Source organism: Oncorhynchus clarkii, chromosome 26 (genome assembly GCF_045791955.1).
Source record: "Oncorhynchus clarkii lewisi isolate Uvic-CL-2024 chromosome 26, UVic_Ocla_1.0, whole genome shotgun sequence".
In the NCBI taxonomy this organism is placed as follows: Eukaryota; Metazoa; Chordata; class Actinopteri; order Salmoniformes; family Salmonidae; genus Oncorhynchus; species Oncorhynchus clarkii.
In genome coordinates this window covers 6490097-6516204 of record NC_092172.1, presented here as the reverse complement: position 1 = coordinate 6516204, position 26108 = coordinate 6490097, and the positions used below count along the sequence as shown (strand labels likewise).

At 42.7% G+C, this 26108-nt stretch overlaps 1 protein-coding gene across 1 annotated transcript in view; it reads right to left on the bottom strand.

Annotated features, from left to right (window-relative positions):
* Positions 1-23951, bottom strand: part of LOC139385117 (tetraspanin-4-like) — an 86940-nt gene extending 62989 nt beyond the window's left edge. Inside the window, exon 1 of the mRNA XM_071130182.1 lies at positions 23560-23951. Coding sequence (XP_070986283.1) covers positions 23560-23886 — 327 coding nt within the window. The 5' untranslated portion in view covers positions 23887-23951. The remainder of the gene's footprint in view (positions 1-23559) is intronic.
* Between the last annotated feature and the right edge of the window lie 2157 nt (positions 23952-26108).

Here is a 26108-nt window from a genome sequence, read left to right as displayed (position 1 = left end):
ATATATGCATATTATTATTATTAGTATTGGATAGAAAACACTCGGAAGTTTCGAAAACTGTTTGAATGATGTCTGTGAGTATAACAGAACTCATATGGCAGGCAAAAACCTGAGAAGAAACACAAACAGGAAGTGGGAAATCTGAGGTTGGTCGATTTTCAACCCAGCCCCTACTGCATACACAGTGGGATATTGATTATGTTACACTTCCTAAGGCTTCCACTAGATGTCAACCGTCTTTAGAAACTTGTTTGAGGATTCTGCTGTGAAGTGGGACCAAATGAGTCAGAGGTCTGCCAGCAGTAACGCGCTGGGCACGCGCATTTCACATGAGGTATCTCCCGTTCCTTTGCATTTCTGAAGACAAAGGAATTCTCCGGTTGGAATATTATTGTAGTTTTCTGTTAAAAACATCTTAAAGATTGATTCTATAGATCGTTTGACGTTTCTACGGACTGTAACGGAACTTTTTGATATTTCGTCTGCAACTAGGGAAAGCGCTTCATGACTTTGGATTTGTTTACCAAACGTGCTAACAAAAGTAGGTCTTTGGACATAAATGATGGACATTATCGAACAAATCAAACATTTAATGTGGAACTGGGATTCCTGGGAGTGCATTCTGATGAAGATCAAAGGTAAGTGAATATTTCTAATGTTATTTCTGATTTCTGTTGACTCCAACATGGCGGATATCTCTGTTTTCTGAGCACCGTTCTCAGATTATTGCATGGTTTGCTTTTTCCGTAAAGCTTTTTTGAAATCTGACACAGCGGTTGCATTAAGGAGAAGTGTATGTATATTTCCATGTCTAACAATTGTATTTTCATCAACATTTATAATGAGTATTTCTGTAAAATTATGTGGCTCTCTGCAATATCACCTAATGTTTTTGGAACTACTGAACATAACGTGCCAATGTATACTGAGATGTTATCAAAATATGCACTTTATCGAACAAAACATATGTATTGTGTAACATGAAGTCTTATGAGTGTCATCTGATGAAGATCATCAAAGGTTAGTGATTCATTTTATCTCTTTGTGCTTTTTGTGACTCCTCTCTTTGGCTGGAAAAATGGCTGAATTTTTCTGTGATTTGGTGGTGACCTAACAATCGTTTGTGGTGCTTTCGCTGTAAAGCCTATTTGAAATCGGACACTTTGGTGGGATTAACAACAAGATTACCTTTAAAATGGTATAAGATACATGTAGGTTTGAGGAATTTTAATTATGAGATTTCTGTTTGAATTTGGCGCTCTGCACTTTCACTGGCTGTTGTCATATCAATCCCGTTAACGGGATTGCAGCCCTAAGAAGTTTTAACAGGTGTGCATGGTTAAAGGTTCATTTGTGGAATTTCTTTCCTTCTTAATGCATTGGAGCCAATCAGTTGTGTTTTGACAAGGTAAGGGTGGTATACAGAAGATAGCCCTATTTGTTAAAAGACTAAGTCCATATTATGGCAAGTACAGCTCAAATAAGACAAGAGAAATAACAGTCCATTGTTACTTGAAGACATAAAGGTCAGTCAATCCAGAACATTTCAAGAACTTTGAAAGTTTCTTCAAGTGCAGTCGCAAAAACCATCAACCGCTATAATGAAACTGGCTCTCATGAGGAGCGCCACAGGAAAGGAAGACCCAGAGTTACCGCTGCTCCAGAGGATAAGTTCATTAGATTTTCCAGCCTTTGAAATTGCAGCCCAAATAAATGCTTCACAGAGTTCAAGTAACAGACACATCTCAACATCAACTGTTCAGAGGAGACTGCGTGAATCAGGCCTTCATGGTTTAATTGCTGCATAGAAACCACTACTAAAGGAGACCAATAATAAGAAAAGACTTGCTTGGGCCAAGAAACACAGACTGTTGGAAATCTGTTCTTTGGACTGATGAGTCCAAATTTGAGATTTTTGGTTCCAACTGCTGTGTCTTTATGAGATGCAGAGTAGGTAAACGGATGATCTCGGTATGCGTGGTTCCCACCGTGAAGCATGGAGGAAGAGGTGTGATGGTGCTTTGCTGGTGACACTTAGAATCCAAGGCACACTTAACCAGCATGGCTACCACAGCATTCTGCAGCGATACGCCATCCTATCTGGTTTGCGCTTAGTGGGGCCATCGTTTGTTTTTCAACAGGACAATGACTCAAAACACACCTCCAGGCTATGTAAGGGCTATTTGACCAAGAAGGAGAGTGATGGAGAGCTGCACCAGATGACCTGGCCTCCACAATCACCCGAACTCAACCCAATTGAGATGGTTTGGAATGAGTTGGACCACAGAGTGAAGGAAAAGCAGGCAACAAGTGTTCAGCATATGTGGGAACTCCTTCAAGACTGTTGGAAATGCATTCCAAGTGAAGCTGGTTAAGATGATGCCAAGAGTGTGCAAAGCTGTCATCAAGGCAAAAGATGGCTACTTTGAAGAATCTAAAGTATATTTTGATTTGTTTAACACTTTTTTGGTTACTACATGATTCCATGTGTTATTTCATAGTTTTGATGTCTTCATTATTATTCTACAATGTAGAAAATAGTAAAAATAAAGAAAACCCCTTAACTATTGACTGGTACTGTACAGTATGTTCCAAAGCTCAGCAGACGATCCTACTCCCTGCTTGATTAGAAGCCTGATTCTTCACTACGCTCTGACAACTCTAAGCTGCTCAAATATATGCTCTACCCTACAACCAAACCACTAGCAGTCTTTGCCTCATGCACAACATATGTCATCACCTGGTTGGCATCTGTTAAACCCAGTAAGGTAATCAAACGTGTTCGAGAGGGTATGCCTGAGCAAGACACTTGGCAGACTAGCCGATCTACAAACCACAGTGCATTCTAAACGACTACCCATTAAGTTTGGGGTTCCCAAACTTTTTCCACTCAGGCTCCCCTTCTAGCATTGGGGAACATCCCGCACCACCCTGCACGCCACAACTATTTATATGGGCACAAGCACTGTTCATGACACAAACTGTTCACACTCCTCTTGTTGGCGGAGATACACTTTTTGTAGGTTTCCTGCAATTATACACATTTTGTCATGGGGTTGCAGAGAAAATGTTGCAGTTTAAAAGCTAATTGTCTTGCAATTCTATACATTTTGCCATGTCTAATGTTTATTGATGTGATATTTGAGTGACTCAAACATTACAACAAAATCTATGGGCAAAAAAATAGCTCTCTAAGGTGACTGCCGTGACAAGAGGAAAACTGATGATGCACTACCCAATTTCTACTATTACAACTTTCAAGAGTAAGTTGAAAGCTGGACTGAGTTCCTTCAAGAAATATATTATATTTGTTTTGTTTTTTTTTGGGGGGGGGGGGGGGGGGGGGCTTAAAAAGTACATAGGGCCTTAAAAAGTACAAAGTTAGGCACTGCATCCCAGTTCAATCACTTTCGGGATAGTATTTTTGCCTATTCACTCCATTATGACTCCAAAGCACTCTGATTCTGGAGCGATACGAGACTAGCTCAACCGTGGCAGGTGCTGGATGGATGTAATCATGAGGTGAATGTCGTTCGCATAATTCAATTATGGTTGAGGTATTTTCTTGACAACGATGAAGGTTTGTTCAGAAACCGCCGGTGACAAAGAACCTTTCTCAGGCTGTAAATGTGTAATTAACATTAGCAAATCAAACCATAGTACTTATTCAGCAGAGTGGAAGGTTATAGAAAGATCAGATAGAGAGAGATGTATTGTCTAGACCAGCCATGATTCTCTGTTGTGTAGAATGGAGATTTGCATCCACTCTATCCATTTACCTTTCTATGTGAAACATTGAAACCAGTCCCACTGAATAAGCCCTAAACCACAACTTCCAGAGTCCAGATGTATTTAGAATGGGAGACTGACCAAGAGTGGTAGGTCTGTGCATGGTAGGTCTGTGCATGGTAGGTCTGTGCATGTACTATGAATATACCGTATTATTGATAATCATGTGATCGTGTGTTGGACATGTGCTGACAATCCAATTGTTATTTTTCCAATTATATTTATTCTGCCTTATGCTTGAACATATAATAAACAATTGACCCCCCCCCCCCAAAAAAAAGGAATGGGATTCTCAATTTCTCTACAGCGGTAATGGCAACCGACAAGGGGTGAGAAATTTCAACATAAAACGTGTCTGCCTTTTACACGTCCAGAGATGAACGAATGTGTTGGAACAGCCACCCCATTTATCAAAGAGAATCCATTGATCTTCAAATTGACATTACTTTTACTCCGTGGCTTGTTCGTTTGGAACAGCTCTCTCTTTTTACTCTCACAGTCGCTCTTGCTCTTGTTTAGTATAGTGTGTACTATATCCCCGTAAACCCTAGTGATGTCATTTTGTTGTAGGATTATTAAGGGGACCAGTACCTTTCCCACTGGCTCCCAGCAGCAGTGGTATATCTGTAGCTTAACCTTGTGTAATCCAAGGCCACAGACCCTTAACATGTCTCATTGTTTATTTAATTTAACCATTTTTAACTAGGCAAGTCAGTTAAGAACAAATTCTTATTTACATTGACGGCCAACACCGGCCAAACCCGGACGACGCTGGGCCAATTGTGCGCCGCCCTGGGGGACTACCAATATCGTCCAGTTGTGATAAAGCCTGGATTCGAACCCGAGTGTCTGTAGTGACGCCTCTAGCACGGAGATACAGTGCCTTAGACCGCTGCCCCACTCGGGAGCCCAGTGTGAAGAGATGCTTGTGTCTGCTCCCTAACAATGCCGACAGAGCCGACCGCCATGCTCTCAAGCTCCCACCTATTCCTCTCTTTGGATTAGTGGATACATCTCCTTATTTGAATACCTGTTTGAATATTCAATGAGGGGTGTTGATGTCAAACGCCTGTGTTCAACGGAGAGTGAGATGCTAGCCTCAAGAATATGCATGCACTCTTAGGTTAGAGATAACAACTTTTTTTCCTAAGAGTGTAGACCGTCACAAATTTCAATAGCGACAACTCCAATATAAAATGTTTTTTTCTCAAAGTGGCCGGGATGTTACACTGAGTATACAAAACATTAAGAACACCCGCTCTTTCCATGACAGACTGACCAGGTGAAAGCTATGATCCCTTATTGATGTCACTAGATAAATCCACTTCAAATCATTGTAGATAAAGGGGGAGGAGACGCGTTAAAGAAGGATTTCTAAGCCTTGAGACAATTAAGACATGGATTGTGTGTGTTCCATTCAGAGGGTTAACTGGAAAACTGCTGGGTTTTTCACACTCAACAGTTTACCGTGTGTGTCAAGAATGGTCCACCACCCAAAGGACATCCAGCCAACTTGACACAACTGTGGGAAGCATTGGAGTCAACATGGGCCAGCATCCCTGTGTAATGCGTTCGACACCTTGTAGGGCCCATGCCCTGACAAATTGAGTCTGTTCTGAGGGCAAAAGGGGGGTGCAACTCAATATTAGGAAGGTGTTCCAAATGTTTTGTATACGCAGTACATCCGTAACAACTTAATAAATACATTTCTATTATATCAAATAAGCCTTGTGTATCAAAAGAGCAATTCATTTTTATCATGACTAAATTCGACACACTCTCATTGCCTCCCATAGAAAAACTCCTCACTTGCTTAATAATTAATGATTTGCTTAACGTAGACAGATTTTGGGTGGAGTAAACCCCCTTGCTCACCAAGAGAGGTAGGTCTGTGCATGTACTATGAATATACCGCATTATGGATTATGATGTGAGCACGTGTTGGACGTTCGCTGACAAGCCAATTGATATTTGTCCAATTATGTTTATTCTGCCTATTGCTTGAACATATAATAAAACAATTGATCTAAAAATAAAAAAAATGCAAGAGTTCGAGACAATTTCTCTACCGGCGGTAATGGAAAGCGACATGGGGTGAGAAATGTCAACGTAAAACGAGTCTGCCTTTACGTGTCCAAAGATGAACGAGTGTGTTGGAACAGGTGTCTAATTTCTCTTCAAATTAACTTTCACTCCATGGCTTGTTCGTTTAGACATCCAGAGATTCATATGGTGCAGTACAATCAGTGGTTTGATGAGGAGTTGATGAGTGGGATCAGGTGTGTAATGCTAGGGGGGGAACAAATGTGCATCCTTTTGGGACCCAGGTCCAGGACCACACTTCCTCAACAGGAGGAAACATGAGGTTTGACATAATGTTGCCTGACAAACTAAGGCAATCAATCCAAAGGACTAGTTTCTGTTAGCGAGTTGTACCGTACGGCATATACACATCCCACCTGATTCAGATCTATACTGAACAAAAATATAAAACGCAACGTGAAACATGGAACCAACACTTTACATGAACTGAAATAAAAGATCCCAGAAATTGTCAATATGCACAATAAGCTTATTTCTCTTAAATGTTGTACACAAATGTCTTAACATCCCTGTTAGTGTCCATTTCTCCATTGCCAAGATAATCCATCCACCTGACAGGTGTGGTACATCAAGAAGCTGATTAAACAGCATGATCATTACACAGGTGCACCTTGTGCTAGGAATAATAAAAGTCCTTTTGAAAATGTGCAGATTTGTCACAACACAATGCCACAAATGTCTCAAGTTGAGGGAGCATAAAATTGGCATGCTGCAGTAGTTTATGTGTCGGGGGGCTAGGGTCAGTTTGTTATATCTGGAGTACTTCTCCTGTCCTATTCGGTGTCCTGTGTGAATCTAAGTGTGCGTTCTCTAATTCTCTCCTTCTTTCTCTCTCTCGGAGGACCTGAGCCCTAGGACCATGCCCCAGGACTACCTGACATGATGACTCCTTGCTGTCCCCAGTCCACCTGGCCGTGCTGCTGCTCCAGTTTCAACGGTTCTGCCTTATTATTATTCGACCATGCTGGTCATTTATGAACATTTGAACATCTTGGCCATGTTCTGTTATAATCTCCACCCGGCACAGCCAGAAGAGGACTGGCCACCCCACATAGCCTGGTTCCTCTCTAGGTTTCTTCCTAGGTTTTGGCCTTTCTAGGGAGTTTTTCCTAGCCACCGTGCTTCTACACCTGCATTGCTTGCTGTTTGGGGTTTCTGTACAGCACTTTGAGATATCAGCTGATGTACGAAGGGCTATATAAATTTGATTTGATTTGATATCTGTATTCCCAGTCATGTGAAATCCATAGATTAGGGAATAATTTATTTTATTTGACTGATTTCCTTATATGAACTGTAATTCGGTAAAATCGTAGAAATTGTTGCATGTTGCGTAGTTTTTTTTCTGTGTAGTAACATTTGGTACTCTGATCTGTGCAAAAAACAGATTCTGGTACCTGCCAGAGTGGTCGAGTGGTAGTGCAGTATCCAAGACCATACGATCAACTATATTGTGATGCGGCAGCACGAGTCAAAGACATTATTGTCTGCTGTAAACAATCTAGCATTTAATGTGATGTAGAATGTGCAAATAGCCTGTTATTTACAGTTCTCATGCGCTAGGGAACCACACCTGGTATACCATGTGAGTGTGCATGTTAACAAATGTATAAGTAGACTAGGGGCAGGAAGACCAGGTTTGCCAATAGCATAAGTGATACATGAAAATGTCAAATCAGCCACAGTTGCAACATGCACTCAATCTCTATACATTTTTTACATTTCCACTTTACAAATGCAACCCAGGAGATGTCTCGTCTTACTTCTCATGAGACTGGCTTAAAACACATACAGCTGCAGATGCATACATCACACATTCCAACCTCCACCAAAGCAGCAAACTGCGGTCTATAAGCCTGAGCTACAATGCAAGTTACTGTATGTTCCTACTGAATACGATCGATGGTCTGGAGGGGGCCAGGGGAAACTCAGCTCACAAGGCAGGGAAATTCCCATTGATCTGACTAAATCAAGGAAGACAGAGTGGAGCTAAGAACTACAGAACTCCAGGAATTGGGAGCCTATGGATCCTGTAGACTGCTGGGTTCTGACCTACATAACACAGGCAAAAAAAAAAAAAAAAACTTTTGAGTACTAGGAACTTCAATCCCTCTCTTTTTTCGTTTTCCCATACTCCATTTCTCTTTCTGTCTTCCTCTCCATTTGGGTCTCACCAGGCCCGGCAGCAGGATTAACTCGGAAAGGGGGCATCAGAAATGACTAAGGGGGCACAACTATTTTCGCTTGCCGGTAACACAGGATGGATAATAATCAAGAGTACAATTACACACAATGTCTTTGCAGCCACGCACAGCTGTCTAGTCACAAAAATACAGGACACTGCACCACTTCACAAACATACAAAAATGCATAACCGTCTCGAGAGATGGCAAGTTACGACAAAGCTACTACACGCACGATACCCATCAATGCAATGCAAAACAGTTGCTAATTGCAGCAATAACACTTCCACATGCCAATACAATGTATTTCCAATCGCAGAAAGCAAACAATAATGTACAATGCACTACCACAATTTATCAGTACAATGGAGCTTGGACACAAGTACCAAGCTGTCTTCCCACAAGAGTGCCGTACTATGCTGCGTATGATAAGAGAAATGTGTATTCTATAGCAACGAGTTGTTTATAGCAACACTATGGCTACATTGTTACTCAACCATTGGTCAAGGTCTGCCTACCCTCATTAATGTAATGCAGAGCACCTCTTCTACTATATACAAACATTAAAAACAACCCCATTATATTACAAACCAAACATTTCCAATCCTATCACGTCACAGAAACCAAGCAGTAGACCTGCCAATAAAGAAAATCACGTCTACGCCTCTGGCATTTGCCACACTTTTCCAAAAGCTAGTTCTGTCTGTTCTGCCTGTTCTTACCCAGATTCAAAATATTTGCAGCCTCCTTGGTGCTGTGTTCAACCTCCTCAGAAATCTCTCGTTCCACTCCCCAGGGAATTTGCTTGCAAGATCCCTCTCAAAATGCCAGTTGAATCAGCATGTGCTTTCCTCCTGTGCAACATGCTTCGTCTGTGCTCACTGAATACATTTTTTCAACGTTGAAAAAGAGTTCTCGCAAATTGCTGTGGATGCTCCAAATGTTAATCCCAGCTTCAATGCCATCATCATAGTAAGCATAACTGTTAGAGGCCCAGGGTATCTATCCAAAATGCTCTGCATAATGTTAGTCCAATTTTCTTCTCCAGATTGGGCTATTTCAGTCTGTAGAAACTGGCGTGCGACAGTAAACTCAATTGCCACAAAATCTACAGAGATGAAGTCCAGCAGTGGTCTCACCTTTTCCACATAGATAAAGGATTCATTCTCTGGGTGCAAGGCACACAGGGCCTCAACAAGTTGGCTGTTTCGTTTGTTAAATCTCGCTGACATTTCTCCCAGTACAGCATCCAGAGTGCTGAAAAACAGTATTTTGCACTCCCTCTCATTATCCTCTTCTTGCTGGCCCATTGTTGTTTCCACCACATATTCTTTCAGACTACTGCTCACTACTCTTTGCCATTTGCTTGGAGCGGGGGTGTCCGTGTGCTTGTATTTCCTTGCAGGAATATTCCAGCCACTCTCTGCCTTTAAACCACGCGTTACAAAATGCCAGTTTTCTCACACAGTACAGGTGGGTTGGGTATCTTGGAGGTTTGCAGGCCCCTCCTCGGGTTGGTTACCTCCTGTGTCACCAGGCTGCAAGACGGTTGTGCAGGTGCCTTTGCTGCTGGGCTCGACGGCCTTGGCCTAGGTGATTAGCGTCGGCTCAGCGGCCTTGGCCTAGGTGATTAGCGTCGGCTCAGCGGCCTTGGTCTCTGTGGCAGGCTTCTCCCTCTCCTCGCCGCTTTGATCCGATGCTGCCGTTGTGCTTTCTAATATCCATGCTATCAGCTACCTAACTATCTGTTAACGTTAGCTAAATTCCATCCAGCTGTGCGGTGAAACATCATTTTTTTGTTGTTGGTAGTAATTAACATTGAAAGTAAACCTAAACAGTCAAATTGTACGTGTGTGTGTGTGTGTGTGTGTGCGCCCTTTGTGGCTCAAGTGCGCTGAGGCTGCCGAAAGCTATATGATTAGCGCCGTGCATCCTGGCGTATTTTGGGAGGCCCACTGTTATTGTAATTCTTCTGTGAAGTCATTTTGGCAACATTTGGGGGCTGGTCGCTTTTTTCCCTGTCTTTTCTACAGCTTGTCTGGGAAGGACTGATATACCCCTTGTGCCTCGCTGCAGTTCAGAAGACGCTAATTGTCCAGGGTAGAATAAGAATGTATTAAGCTTATTTCAGTCAGTTAAGGTAATGGGGAAGATTAACATAAGGATAACTGAATTTAGCCCCGGAGTAAGTGAACGCTTATTAGATTTCAATTTGAGTGGAGTGTCTTAGTGCCAGAAAGGCCACACACACACACACAAAGTCTCTCTTATACACTCCCTCTTTGACACACACCTGACACAATCCCCTTTTTAACATGCTTTCAACATCAAAAGGACAAAAATCCTCGCTGTAACCAAGGTTATTATAGTGGTAGCAGTTGATTTTATTCTTCAATAACGCAGACGGTTGATGAATCTTATGGTATCCCCTGTCACGTAACCGTCGGATTTTAAGCAGACAAACATCGGGCAATAGCACACTTGATAACCTGGATGAGGGTAAGAAAAATAAACACAACTCCCGCTATTGGAAGTATCATGGTCACCAAAAAACTTCCCCATGTGCCGAATGTGGAAGACAACCACGACTAAAGCCTAGATCATCTGGATTGTAATGATGTTTAGCGACCTCAGTCCTGATCTTTTATATTAGGTCAGTTATTTCCTCAGAATTATCAGGAATGTAAGTACGGCATTCAGCACATGTACCCCATGTTTGCCTGCGGCATAGTGTAGAGAAAGAGCTCGAAACGTACTGACGCCCGAGTGTCCCTAATCCTGCTGATGCATCTCTGTGTTAGAATTGGAAACACCACCCACATCCTGTCTTAGGAGGAAACTCACAAGGAAAATAATTTCAAACATCTTTCACTTGTCTGCGAGACAATAACATTCAATCGTCCTATTGTCAAGGTAATCATTCACATAGTCCTTTAAAAGTGACCAGCTCTTCCACACTGGTACCAGTCCCACATAGATAACTATTAGAAATTATGTTCTGACAGTCTGCCGGTAGTGAGGAATTCTTCTTCTGTTCCACTGGTTGATGAGGACGTCTCCAATGAACACTTCACCAGTGATCTTGTATCGTTTTAAGTACAGTCCCTGGGTTAAGGGACAATGCTTCAGCATTCAAACAGTAGATTCTCATCATCTGTAACGAAGGAAACAAAAAAGTGAAAGTAACATATCCGCGTTTCAAGAGAAATTCATATTTCACAGATTTCCCTAATATGCCAACCCTCGTTATGAGCAAAACTTGATAAGGACCTTCCCATTTTGGACCTAGTGTGCCTGTTACATATTTGTTTTACCATCATGGGTAACTCCTGAAAGCATACTTTGAGTCTGTGTAGATATTAGCTGTTTTTTCCTTCCGCCTGTTTTGCGTGCTTCTGTGAAAGCCACCAGTTCCGCCACCTGTGTTGATGTTCCTGCAGCTAATGTGCCTGTCACTATCCCATTGTCCGTTGCCCAGCCTAGTTTCTTCACACCCACCTCCACAACGCTTGAACAGTCTGTGTATAAGATCAACTCAGGGTTTTCCAACGGAAGATTCTTAATAAACCCGTCAGAGAGCTGATCCAAAACCGACTCAGTCGTGTTCAATGTAATGTGGCATCTGGAGGAAGCATCAGAGGAGCTGGATTACATGGTGTGCCACGTTGGATGATGATGTTAGGAGCCTCCAACACAATTGACCGTTTGTTCCAACGAGCAGCTGTGACCTGTGCAGCTCGATTCATTGTCAAAAGAGTATGAACAGCATGTGGACACTTGATAGTAAGATGGTGGTGGAGAACAAGCGATGCCACCATCGACACAGTGACGCAAGTAGCCTGCATAGCTCTGAGACCACTTCCCAAACACACAACATCCAGCTTCTTCGAATAGTAGCCTACAGGATTCTGACAATCACTGTGGTCTTGTGTCAGCACTGAGGTCACGTGGCCATCTTTTTCAGGAACAAAGAGGGTGAACGGTTGGCCTGAGTCCGTAATGCCCACAACCGGCACTGATGACAGAGCTAGTTTAAACTTGCCAAAAACCTTTTGCTGTTCTTCCGTGAAGGCTACAGAGTCTTTTGAATCAGGCCCCCCCCCCCCCCCATGAAGGAGCGACGTGTAGCTCTCATCTTCTTGCTCGTGTACTGAGGACATATATGTTTTGCATAAGATATGGGCCCTCATATCTACAACAACAAACAAACAAATTGTTAACCATCATGTTCACATATATTCCATCCGATTTCATATGTACACCATCTGAGATAGGATGTAAGAGGGGGTATGTTAGTTTACCTCCATGGCATCCAGCAAACTCTGCTGCTGAGCCAGAGAGAGCTTCTTATATTTCTGCATTAGCATTGTGTCGTTGGGGCTGTTGTTCTGTTTCTGATTTTCCCTTAGATGGACTCTGCTTCTCCTGGCCATTCCTCATAAGGACAGGTTTCCTTTCCCGACAATCTCGTTGCCAGTGACCAGAAATCCCGCAATAATGACATACAATGGGTTTCTCTTCCGCTGAGCGAGTAATGTCGGTTTCACGTGGAACCTGCACAACTCTGATGACAGCTCGTTTATCATGTTGATTTATGTCCCTGCCCAGTCGTGACCGCCTGTAAATGAAGTTGCCATAGTTTTGTCTCTCCCAGTCAGTAGTTGTGGAAACAATTTGTTTTCCGCAAATCATTGTGTATGGATTGCATCAACTGATGGGTGACTGCCCCATTTTTGGAGGGATTGAGTGCATCTCCATCTTCCATGTCAGGTAACCCACTGTGTCTAACCACCTCTGTTCACGGTTGCTCAAAACAAAGGCTAATAACTGTAACCCATCATAAAGGATATCGATTGTAGAGTTTCTTATATCGCTTCAAATGGTCCCACGTCTTCATACCCACGTCTCGTGGATGCTTCAGTCTTTGACCATTCATCCAACTGTTTTGGAGATGCTGATTTGTGTGTGATTACTGTCACTGGAGGTTTGTCTTTAGTACCTTTTTACAGCCTGTGTTCTGGTTGGCCTAAGACATTGTTTCGTCACCGCTGTCAGAATCTGTTGACTCCAAGCCAGGTAGTGCGGACCAGATGCTTGAAACCTGATCTGCCTTGCACAATTCAGTGCGAGGAATAGATGGAGGGAACAGAGAGCCCCCAGGTGGGGGTCAAGTCTTACTTTTTCACCCGTGTCTCCTCCTACAATAGTTGAATTTCTCCTTTTAAGGTTTTTATCTGTTCACCAAGAACCCTCAAACTCTCTATATCTCTCTGCAATGTCAATGAGTTTTCCCCAAGCTTTTTGTATATCAGACATATTCCATCTTTGTCAACAATGACAGAATATCAATTTATTCTCTCGTGCCTACTCTCCTCTACTTTGAAATGGTTCTTTATATCACTAGACAGTGAATTCAAAATCTCTTTTATATTCGCATCCGTATCAGCCGTTCCGCCCTTCTCCAGAGTGGTTTTCTCACTTAAAAATGGCATTGCATTAACTTCAAAAGTTGTATAATATATATCTTATATATTTATTTAACCTCATATATATATATTACATACATACATACAACCCCTTGAGGACTCTAACCTCTTATCTTCTAGAACACTAATTGTTTCTGCAGGGCCTGGTTAACCATAAAAACTTGTGTTCACTTCAAAAGCTCACAAGGCTTACATTTCCCACACATGTAAAAATTGCTACTCAAATAGCAACTCACTTCTATGCAACAGGAAGGTTTCACACCCTTAATCAATTATGGCTTATTTATAGGGCTTTAACAAAAGCACTCAAACCTTCAATAGAGAAAAGGACTAACCTTTAATAAAAGGACTCAAACCTTTAATTAGAGGACTCAAACCCCGATACATCACAGATACGTATCACTCATTGCATGCACTCATTTTAATCTGCTTTGGTTCTTTTAAATGACATGGGTCTAGACTCACCCAGGAATATGATATGTCATCAATCAGGAGATTAAGAGTTGACTCCCATGGTGGGTTACGCTCAGCCCTCTCTCTTTCACCCAGGGTCAACACACAGCTGATGAGTTGTTCCTTGTTGTTGGTCACGACCAATTCATCCGGGTCATGGTACCAAGTGTTATCAGTTGATGTTATTCTTCAATAACAAAGACCCCAAAGCAAATCAGGGGGAGAAATATAGGTCTATTCAAAGAGAACAAATCATTGATGTTATGCTGGGAAGTAGATGTTCATTCGTCCCTGTCCTCAGTGATTCTCCACAGAACAAAGCGACATTATGCAATTTATAACCCCCAACCCTAGCCTGTGGTTGACCAATTAGAATTCCTTGCAGTAAAATTGGGCCAATGGCCAAATAACAAGTATCCTGCGTCAAGGTTAATGTATAGACCATTCAAACATGTAGCTATGAGTCCAGGACTGAAACTCCTACACCGATTCTAAAACAGATGTAGAACTTAAAAACAACTATTTCCATTGATTGTTAATTCCCGTTTGACCTCTAGTCCTCTGTGTTGTGTGTTATCTTTGACTCCAAAAGTAACAAAAAATAAATGAAAATCACCATAAGTTCAGTTTAGTTTTTTGGGGGGGGGGGGCAATAACCTAATGGGTTTAGTGGGGTTTTCAAGCATCTGAATCTGGTGGGTCACATTGAGTTTGGGTGCGTTCAAGTTGGTGACCGCCTTTAAAAGTGTGTTGCATCGTGGATAAGACAATTGTCCGACTTGCACCTCATGTCGACTGCATGAACAAAACTCATGTGATCAAAGGTCATAAAGTTGTGCTAACACTATGCTATACTCATTCACTGCCACTGAAGTGCTGGTTGTAGCGTGTCGAAGTAGGGAGAATGTGCATTTTACGGCTTATAAAAACGCTGAACAAAGTGTTGACAGTGCTGGATAACAACTTAAACATGAACTTACACATAAAACAGACTCTTTTTACTCTCTAGTCATGGTTTTAAAAGTTTTGAAATCTTACAGTATCAACTTCGCTGTGCGTTTTGAGGCTTATTTTTGCAGTCTATGGCTAAAGAAAACTGTGCAGACACAAGCTATCTGATTGGCCAGCGGTAGGCCTATAGGTACACTTGATTTGCTCTCTGGGTCTGCCGGGTAGGCAGAGTTCTACTTTCAGACACATGAAATGGTTCAAATTGGGAACACTTTGCCTTCCCGGTGCTAGGGCTGTTGAATCAAGTGCACCTACCACGAACAGCGTGAAACGTATATTAAAAATTGGAATGCAAGACTTTATCGTTGTTTGTTTTACAGAAATGTTTGGTGATCAACTAGGAAAGCCTCGGAGATTGACCAGTCGTGATCGACCGGTTGGTGACCACTGCTGTAGATAGTTCAACTCTCCAGTAGGAGGCGCTGCCCTGCCTATAGTTTTTTTCTTATAGTGGATATTACATTGAAGACCTGACATTTTTTCAAAGGTACAAATTTAACATACATGTAACCCTCAAAACTACACTGATTACTTTTTATAAATCCAATGTATTTTACAGCATAGATTCCACATCACAATACGTTGACAAATTACGCTAAAACAACATTGACTCAACCAGTTTGTGCCCAGTCGGGTTGATGTCACACATCTGCGCACATGCACACATCTGCGCATGTGCACGGGTGTGCTTCATTCTGCTACAACGTGGTAGCTACGGGACCAAAACAGCCGAGAAGTTTAGAGTCGCACTTCAACGCTCCTGGATGTTGCGGTAAATTGAACCACTACCACTTTTAACTTCATACATTACATTACATGAGTCTACCTTTGGGGCGACAGGTAGCCTCGTGGTTAGAGCGTCGGGCCAGTAACCGAAAGGTTGCTGGATTGAATCACCGAGCTGACAAGGTTCAAATCTGTCGTTCTGCCCCTGAACAAGGCAGTTAACCCACTGTTCCCTAGTAGGATGTCATTGTAAATAAGATTTTGTACTTAATGACTCGAAATATACATTTGTTTTTATAAAACGAAATAGAAACTAGTAAAGTGGCTCTGAAAGGCAAGTCAGTAAACAGGTTAAATAAAATTCTAATAAAACCTTTAAATCTTAACCTAACCTATGACCTGACCCATCACTTCATGTTTTACTTCCCCACAGTGGCAAGAAGTGATGTCCCAAAATCCTCCCAAAATCCATCCCAAAAGCCTCACAGGCATAGGTTACTTTCTGTCCCTAACACAAAAACTGACACTAAATAATATAAAATTGAAATATACATTTGTTTTTATAAAAATGTAACTAAATGGAAATGATGAAAAAGACTAATTGAAACTAAACTGAATTTCAAATAAAACTCTTAAAACTAATAGAAATAAAAACAAACACAAAAACCCCAAACTATAATAACCTTGGCTGTGACCTTTTTTATTGTCTGTGTATGAGGAAAATATGTTTAATAAAAATGTATTAGGTGCAGTGTGTGTTTATATGAGAGAGAGCGAGAGAAAGCATGTGTGCGTGCGTGTGTGTTTGAGTTTCTGTATGCTGGTAATGAGCATGCTTTTTGTCTGTGAAAGTGTGTTTATAGTGTTGACAGTTGTAATAAACAAACAGCCAGGCGTTAAAGGTGAAGTTCACCACAAAACACTTACGGGCCCTTTATAAAACACTTGCCTTGCTGTTTGTCAGTACCCCAGACAGTCTCTAGTTCCATTGTTTGAGTATTTAGATTTCTGTATTTTTATATCAAAATGCTGAATTTCCCGAAATGAACTAAAATGCATAAAAAATGATGTATTTAATATTACATAAACAATGACTGGTGTCTCGGCATTGAATTGCCAAACAAAGAGACGAGAGAGGACGCAAGGAGTATGCAATTGAGATCTTCCCACAGAATTCTACGCGCCCGGGCCAGATGAATCTAATCCCCTCATTGAATAGAACGGGTGATCCCATTCAAGACAACAATGTCATAATGGGTGGACTGCAGGCTATTGCAAACGTACCCAAGGAAAGGAAAAACAGGAAGTGCACCCATCAATCTGTGCTGTGGGTTGTTTAATCAACTCAACTGAAATGACAGAAAATACATTCCTTTGCATGAGCCACATCAGTTAGCATCATTTGAATGAACATTTCACATTACCATGGAAATTATTGCATCACGCACAGCAAGCGGTACTGATGTACCAAGTCTGGAACCAACAGGACCTTAAACAGCTTCTGCCCCCAAGCCATAAGACTGCCAAATACAGTTGAAGTCAGAAGTTCACATACTCATTAGCCAAATCAATTTAAACTCAGTATTTCACAATTCCTGACATTTAATCCTAGTAAAAATGCCCATGTCTTAGGTCAGTTAGGATCACCACTTTATTTTAAGAATGTGAAATGACAGAATAATAGTAGAGAGAATGATTTATTTCAGCTTTTATTTCTTTCATCACATTCCCAGTGGGTCAGAAGTTTACATACACTCGATTAGTATTTGGTAGCATTGCCTTTAAATTGTTTAACTTGGGTCAAACGTTTCAGGTAGCCTTCCACAAGCTTCCCACAATAAGTTGGGTGAATTTTGGCACATTTCTCCAGACAGGGCTGGTGTAACTGAGTCAGGTTTGTAGGCCTCCTTGCTCGCACACGATTTTTCAGTTCTGCCCACAAATTTTCTATAGGATTGAGGTCAGGACTTTGTGATGGGCACTCCAATACCTTGACTTTGTTGTCCTTAAGCCATTTTGCCACAACTTTGAAAGTATGCTTGGGGTCATTGTCCATTTGGAAGACCCATTTGCGACCAAGCTTTAACTTGGCTGATGTCTTGAGATGTTGCTTCAATATATCCACATCATCTTCCTGCCTCATGATGCCATCTATTTTGTGAAGTGCACCAGTCCCTCCTGCAGCAAAGCACCCCCACAACATGATTCTGCCACCCCCGTGCTTCACGATTGGGATGGTGTTCTTCGGCTTGCAAGCCTCCCCCTGTTTCCTCCAAACATAACGGCCAAACAGTTATATTTTAAATCATCAGACCAGTAGACATTTCTCCAAAAAGTACGATATTTGTCCCCATGTGCAGTTGCAAACCATAGTCTGGCTTTTTTATGGTGGTTTTGGAGCAGTGGCTTCTTCCTTGCTGAGCGTCCCTTCAGGTTATATCGATATAGGACTCATTTTACTGTGAATATAGATACTCCTGTACCTGTTTCCTCCAGCATCTTCACAAGGTCCTTTGCTGTTGTTCTGGGATTGATTTGCACTTTTCGCACCAAAGTACGTTCATATCTAGGAGACAGAATGCGTATCCTTCCTGAGCGACGGCTGCGTGGTCCCATGGTGTTTTTACTTGCGTACTATTGTTTGTACAGATGAACGTGGGACCTTCAGGCGTTTGGAAATTGCTCCCAAGGATGAACCAGACTTGTGGAGGTCTACAATTTTTTTTCTGAGGTCTTAGCTGATTTATTTTGATTTTCCCATGATGTCAAGCAAAGAGGCACTGAGTTTGAAGGTAGGCCTTGAAATACATCCACAGGTACACCTCCAATTGACTCAAATGATGTCAATTAGCCTTTCAGAAGTTTCTAAAGCCATGACATCATTTTCTGGACTTTTCCAATGATTGCATGACGTTACTGATGGCGTTCCACAATATTACACTGCCATCATTAGGCTAGCTAAAGTTAGGCTGAACGGTTTTTACCACCAGCTCCTCCTTGGCTGGTTTTTCAACCGGGGCGATGTTGGGAGGTAGGTTTGGTGTGTCAACTTTGAAGTATGGGTCTTTGTATATGACCTGTTAATCTTCCCGCCACTTGACAGCCTGCTGGACCAATCGGGTTCTAAAGTTGAACGTCTTCAGTTCAGACACTCTTCTCTACCCAATCCTTAGCGTTATGTTATCCTGTCCTACTGCCTATCCTGTCAATCTGCACATGGCTGCAGATTGACGAAGGCGGCGTTTTCTGAGCTAAACTGACCAAGACGGACCTCCAACAACACATTAAAACAATGACAAAAACAATGACAATTTCTCTCAACCAGTGGCAAATGGGACTTTTTGGGTGAGCGCTGATGCTGCCTTGTGATAAGCACTGCCCACTTGGTCAAAGGCAGGGGGCGCAAAATATTTTGCTTCTCCATTCCCAGCACTCCTCTCAAGGGTGCTGTTGGAGAGATGCATCGCTGCGGCTCTCCACCAACGTTCCGTCAAAAATAATATCTATGATAAATCATGTAGCAGATATAGGATATGGTAGAAAGAGTATGTGGCCTTTTCTGTAGCTTACAGGCTGGAGATAAAATGTATGACAATGTAATGAGACGGACACTTTTAACATCATGCTTCTCCGATCAAATAGCCTAATCTAAATGGCACGCAATCAAATAACAAATGTGCTGTCATGTTAACAAACAACATGTCCTAAAAACAGGACAGGTCAAAGTAAAATGGCCAGTATAGAATAGACAATCACAACTGTTGTCCAGGAGTTTCATCCCATTTTCATTATCAGTGGTTTCAAGTTTGAGAAGTTGATCATAGCTTAAAAAGTCAAATTGATTAGTCTCAGGAATCTGGACAAAAAAAAGCCAATGCAAACAAGCCTGTTTAACAAAATGGTGGGCCTACCACATGGATATGCAGCAGTGGAGGTTCCTCTGTGGAGGACCATCCTCTTCAGTGAATTTCAGAAAATAAATGGGCCTAGGCCTATAAAACATAAAATATTACAGGCCGAGGGATAATTAGCCGTATTGATGATGGCACGATATATTTACATTTACATAATTTAGCAGACGTTCTTATCCAGAGCGACTAACAGGAGCAGTTAAGATTAAGAGCAATACTCATGGGCACAGACAGATTTTTCATCTTCTCGGCTCTGGGATTCGAACCAGCAACCTTTCGGTTACTGGCCCAAAACTCTAACCGAAAGGCTACCTGCCACAATGCTATTGATGACTCTCTTGGTCTTGTATACTTGAAGAGTGTATAGCCAACTCACTGCTCAAAGAGTGTTAGTGGTCAAGTGCGAGGCTGTTTGTCTTCCTTTTGTTTGTGGGTTTACAGGCTAGTTAGGATGTTATTGGTACAGTGGGGCAAAAAAGTATTTAGTCAGCCACCAATTGTGCAAGTTCTCCCACTTAAAAAGATGAGAGAGGCCTGTAATTTTCATCATAGATACACTTCAACTAGGACAGACAAAATGAGATAAAAAAATCCAGAAAATCACATTGTAGGATTTTTAATGAATTTATTTGCAAATTATGGTGGAAAATAAGTATTTGGTCAATAACACAAGTTTATCTCAATACTTTGTTATATACCCTTTGTTGGCAATGACAGAGGTCAAACGTTTTCTGTAAGTCTTCACAAGGTTTTCACACACTGTTACTGGTATTTTGGCCCATTCCTCCATGCAGATCTCTTCTAGAGCAGTGATGTTTTGGGGCTGTTGCTGGGCAACACGGACTTTCAACTCCCTCCAAAGATTTTCTATAGGGTTGAGATCTGGAGACTGGCTAGGCCACTCCAGGACCTTGAAATGATTCTAATGAAGCCACTCCTTCGTTGCCCGGGCGGTGTGTTTGGGATCATTGTCATGCTGAAAGACCCAGCCACGTTTCATCTTCAATGCCCTTGCTGATGGAAGGAGGTTTTCACTCAAAATCTCATGATACATGGCCCCATTCATTCTTTCCTTTACACGGATCAGTCGTCCTGGTCCCGTTGCAGAAAAACAGCCCCAAAGCATGATGTTTCCACCCCCATACTTCACAGTTGGTATGGTGTTCTTTGGATACAACTCAGCATTCTTTGTCCTCCAAAGAACCTTTGTCCTTATATTTTGGTTTCATCTGACCATATGACATTCTCCCACTCTTCTTCTGGATCATCCAAATGCTCTCTAGCAAACTTCAGACGGGCCTGGACATGTACTGGCTTAAGCAGGGGGACACGTCTGGCACTGCAGGATTTGAGTCCCTGGCGGCGTAGTGTGTTACTGATGGTAGGCTTTGTTACTTTGGTCCCAGCTCTCTGCAGGTCATTCACTAGGTCCCCCCATGTGGTTCTGGGATTTTTGCTCACCGTTCTTGTGATCCTTTTGACCCCACGGGGTGAGATCTTGCGTGGAGCCCCAGATCGAGGGAGATTATCAGTGGTCTTGTATGTCTTCCATTTCCTAATAATTGATCCCACAGTTGATTTCTTCAAACCAAGCTGCTTACCTATTGCAGATTCAGTCTTCCCAGCCTGGTGCAGGTCTACAATTTAGTTTCTGGTGTCCTTTGACAGCTCTTTGGTCTTGGCCATAGTGGAGTTTGGAGTGTGACTGTTTGACGTTGTGGACAGGTGTCTTTTATACTGATAACAAGTTCAAACAAGTGCCATTAATACAGGTAACGAGTGGAGGACAGAGGAGCCTCTTAAAGAAGAAGTTACAGGTCTGTGAGAGCCAGAAATCTTGCTTGTTTGTAGGTGACCAAATACTTATTTTCCACCATAATTTGCAAATAAATTCATAAAAAATCCTTTTGTTTTGTTTTGTTTTCTTATTTGTGTCTGTCATAGTTGAAGTGTACCTATGATGAAAATGACAGGCCTCTCTTATATTTTTAAGTGGGAGAACTTGCACAATTGGTGGCTGACTATATACTTTTTTGCCCCACTGTATAAAAGCTAGACTGGCAATTGCAAGCAACATGTTCTCCTCTACTACCACTATTGACTTTATACTTATTACACTGTTTCGTAATATACATTCATGTTTATGTAGACCCAGATTCTGAAGTGCGTGTGTCCCATACATTATTTTTCTATGGCGCACATCCACTCGTTGTAGACACTGTTTACCTAGCCAGCATGTCGTCATTGTCAGACAAACTTGAAGGGGACTACAGTAGGCAGTTACATTATGGGGTGTAGGCAGGATACTCGAAAATACAGCTACTTATCTTAGAGAGCAATATAAATATACCCTGTGAGTAATATTGGCCAAAACACTTACGCTTCAGAGAGCTTCCCATTTGGACCGTGAAGTGTGGCATGGCGTTTCCAAGGTGATCCTGGGCATTCTAAAGAAAGTCTCCAACACACCAGGATTGATGAGGGACAAGAAATTGTAGTGGTTTAGTTACGTACACACACGCCATCTTCAGCTGGATCGTCAGTCTGATGTTATATTTCCTCCATTATCGGAAAAAGTCTGTTGGTATGTCCAACAACTGCACCAGCAGTCGCCGTGCGTTCTGGGAAGAGCCTGTGTTTCCTCAACATCTGCTCGCTCCTGTCTCTCTTTTCTCTCGGGCAGCCCGCAAACGGAACAACTCAGCCTCAGTATACTCCGGCTCAAACCGATATGGTACTACAGTACCATTCTGAAAATAAGGCAGGTCTTCAATTTCCTCTTGGTTCTCGAATCTGACATTCTTTACTCTAATCAAATTTGACGAGGGCAGTAAATACTGTGAGGGAGTGAGAAGAGAAAATTGATTGCTTTACATCCTCCAGCCATGCCGACCTAGGTCCCGACTCGCATGAATCCACTTCTTGGATTTCAATACGAAAATAACATAATACATGAATAAAGCGGCCAGAGCGGTGTGTTTTGGGAGGTGTTTATGATGGACTTTGACGTTGCATGAGATTTCTATGGGGAAGGAGGGGTAGAATCAGCTTATTACCTACATCTAAATACTAAAGGAATGGGCATAAAAACAGTCTGGGTACTGACAAAGGACCAGGCAAGTGTTAGAATGTTTTTTCCTGGTGAACTTCCCCTTTTAAGCTGTGTGTTGGTGTGTGTTGGTGTGGGTTGGGGGGAGGATATACAGAGGATACAACAAACATCCCTGTCATTTAGCTCCAGACTTTCAAAAGGCCAACAATTTCCAGTTGAAGAGCTCTGCCAGTTTTAGTCAAAGGGGACCATAGAATCAGTACGTTGTAGAGACCCAAATTCCCAGGGCATGCAGAGAAAAGGATAAAGGAAAGTCATGAAGGGCGAGTAGAGAGAGAGAATGCTAAAGAAGAGAAAGAGCAGTAAATTTGAAGCATAATGGTCACATTTGAGAGCTGTGCAGGCGTCAAAAAGGAGTGAGGGGACGGACGTTATCGCCGTGAGACTGACACGGTCAAACAGACACAGACAGTCAAGAGCCCCCAAGTGTAAAAAGATAGGATTGTGTCGTAGAAGGACCGAGTTCACAGCAGCCACTTTTGCAAAAGAGTAAGATAGATGGGATAACGAATTAGAGAGTGACTATTTCAATAAAGTGATAGTTGCGATACAAACAGGTTTCCGCATGCATTTTCTGAACACAAACAGGCAGAAATACACCCACATAGAAATACAAAAACTAAATTTAATGAAGCACACCCACACAATCGCTCATATCACACCTATACAGACAGACAGACACAGTCAGACAGACACACACACACACACTGGACTCACCAAGACTTGCCACATTGAAAAACACCCCCACCACACACACACTCCAAATACCAAAAAGCTGGACTCACCCAGAAGAGGAGGTTGAAGAAGACCATGCCGTAACGCAGGCCCCTCATGCAGCCCTCAGCCATCCTGCAGCGCCGCAGCTCTAGGAGGAAGATGAAGGAGAGGTCCAGGTAAAACACCACATACTTCTTCCCCTGCGAGGTGTTGTAGCGGCCTTTAGCCGCCTGCGGCCCAGGCGCCGTGTGGAAGCCAAACGCAAAGGGCGGACGTTTATACTCGTACTCGCCACTGTAGCTGTGGAAGCCCGAGGTGAAGGGCGGCGTCTCGGGCTTGCTGTCCAGTGAGGGACTGCGCCGGTACGGCGTCTCGTCCGTGCTCGAGCGCCTCATGGACGAACTGGAGGTGAGACGCTAGCGACAGCTGAAGTTTTAATTCAACCCCTTCCTTCAAGAGCTTCAAGTGGTCTTTGAGAGCCCACACAAAAAAAAGTCACTTAAGACCTGAACAGAGACACAAAGTCCAAACAACGTGTCCTCAGGGGACAAATGTTCAGAATTGTGGTGACAGTAGTGTGGAACAGCAACTGTTCCCAATAGTTTCTAAACTAACCAGCCTACAGTGTTTTCACCACAGAAACTGAAGCACGATCAGGCATGTAGTCCAACTGTGCCCCTGCAGTGATAGACCAGCTAAGATTAAAACACATCACCTCAAATTTCTTACATTGCTTAATCCTACAACACCTGTATATTCCGGTTTCCCTTTGCTTAATCCTACAACACCTGTTCGTTATTATGTTCCTTTCCTGAATCCCACAACTACTGTACAGCTGTCTATCACTTGAAAAATAAGCTTTCGTTTTTCCAATTCCTGCTAATCTTAGATCAATCGGACGCACATAATCGCAGGAGCGCTTGGCACTCCCCGAACTGCTCTAATCTGGTCAATCGGCTGAGTGATATGTCACACCTGGTAACATTAGAAATTCCGGATCAGGTGCGCTCTGGCAGAGAAAACAGCTACTGTTGACGACAGTGTTTTAGCCAATCAGTCTCTTTTACACCAGAACCACTTCTTCATTAAGAACGCACGCTGGTACTCCATCCAGTTGGAATTGATTCTGAATGTTCACCAGTGCCCATTGTCTTGGCTTCACTTTCCCTCACATGCAGAAAAGTTCAAAAGAGAGAAGATGTGCAGACCAAGAGACAACACTGAGGGTGAGTGTGGGGATGAGTGAAGGGAAAGATGCACGAGAAACGGATAGGTAACTGAAATGAGGAGAGCATTCTTTGGTTTCCATTAGGTGAGCGCTCTACCACTTTCCTTGTCTGGTTTTCCTGTTCGTTCTTTTTCCTCCTCTCTAACTCCCCTTCTCTGCTTTTCCTCTGTCCCCCCTTCCCGCAGCTGCTGTTTTGCAGGTCTACCTGCTACTTGTCTCACTGCCTCTCTCCTTCTTCACCTCGGCCTCCCTCCCTTTCTGTCTATCCGTTCTGATGTAGACACATTTCCTTAATTTCCACAGTCCAGCCAGTAGTGCGTTGTATTAGGGCAGGGTTCCCTCTCCTCCTCTTTTCTCCCTCGCTTCTGTGCGCCTGTTCGTTTGTTTTCTCCTCTTTCTCTATGGGTGGGTAATGAGAGTAAAGTATCCGCCAGGGTCATGGCCAGAAGAAGAAGAAGAGAGACACATTCCTTGGAGGAAAAAAAAAGACTGCAGTGTCATAGCAACCGTCCAGCCTGCCTAAAGCTCTCTCTCTCTCTCTTTCTCTCTTCCTACCTCTCTCTCTTTCTCTCTCCCTCCCTCTCTCGCTTACTGTCTCGCATTCACTCACACTATTTCAGCGCTCCCCTTCTACTCCTTGATAACTGTCCCCAAATCCTGACAGTGAGATGGGTTGGAGCAGTCATTCACAGCCTATAGCCACACCCTACTACAGAGCTGAGCCAATCCGCTTCCTGCATCCCATCCTCCCTCTCTCTCTATCCCTCTCTCTCTCACTCGTTCTCTCTCTCTCTCTCTCTCTGACACACACAAACACGTGAGCCTTAACCCCACACAAAAGAGGACCTGCTACTTGGTTAATAACATAACAGCAAGAAGCTAGTGCTCCCTCTCTCTCTTCATCTCACTCCACATTCCACAGTGCTTCTCTCACTCAAACCTGCACTCTATATATGCTTGACTACAGTCGTGTTTTCAACCTCTATCCCCCGACAGGACCAAACATACCCACACAGTGCAGCTAGAATCCCATGCTGCAAGCAACTCTCCCTAGACGTGCAAAAGCATTAATATAGATGGGAAACGCACTGCCTCACACTGCTGCACCTGACAGACGATCAGACAAAACAACAACACGCTCCACAACTCTGACGACCATCTGGGTCAAAACAATGAATTGTGACGAAGGCTTTGTTTTTAAATAACAAAAAGGCCCATTATGATTGAACTTGTATTTTACTCACCAACATGCCAGTAGCAGAATATTGAACTTTCCGTTTGTTCTTAGACGCACATGTTAGACTGCAAGGCGGCGAGTTACGGATAAGCCTATAATTGCTTGCTATTGATGTTCGGTAATTGTGTGGATCATCTAAAACATAGCATTTG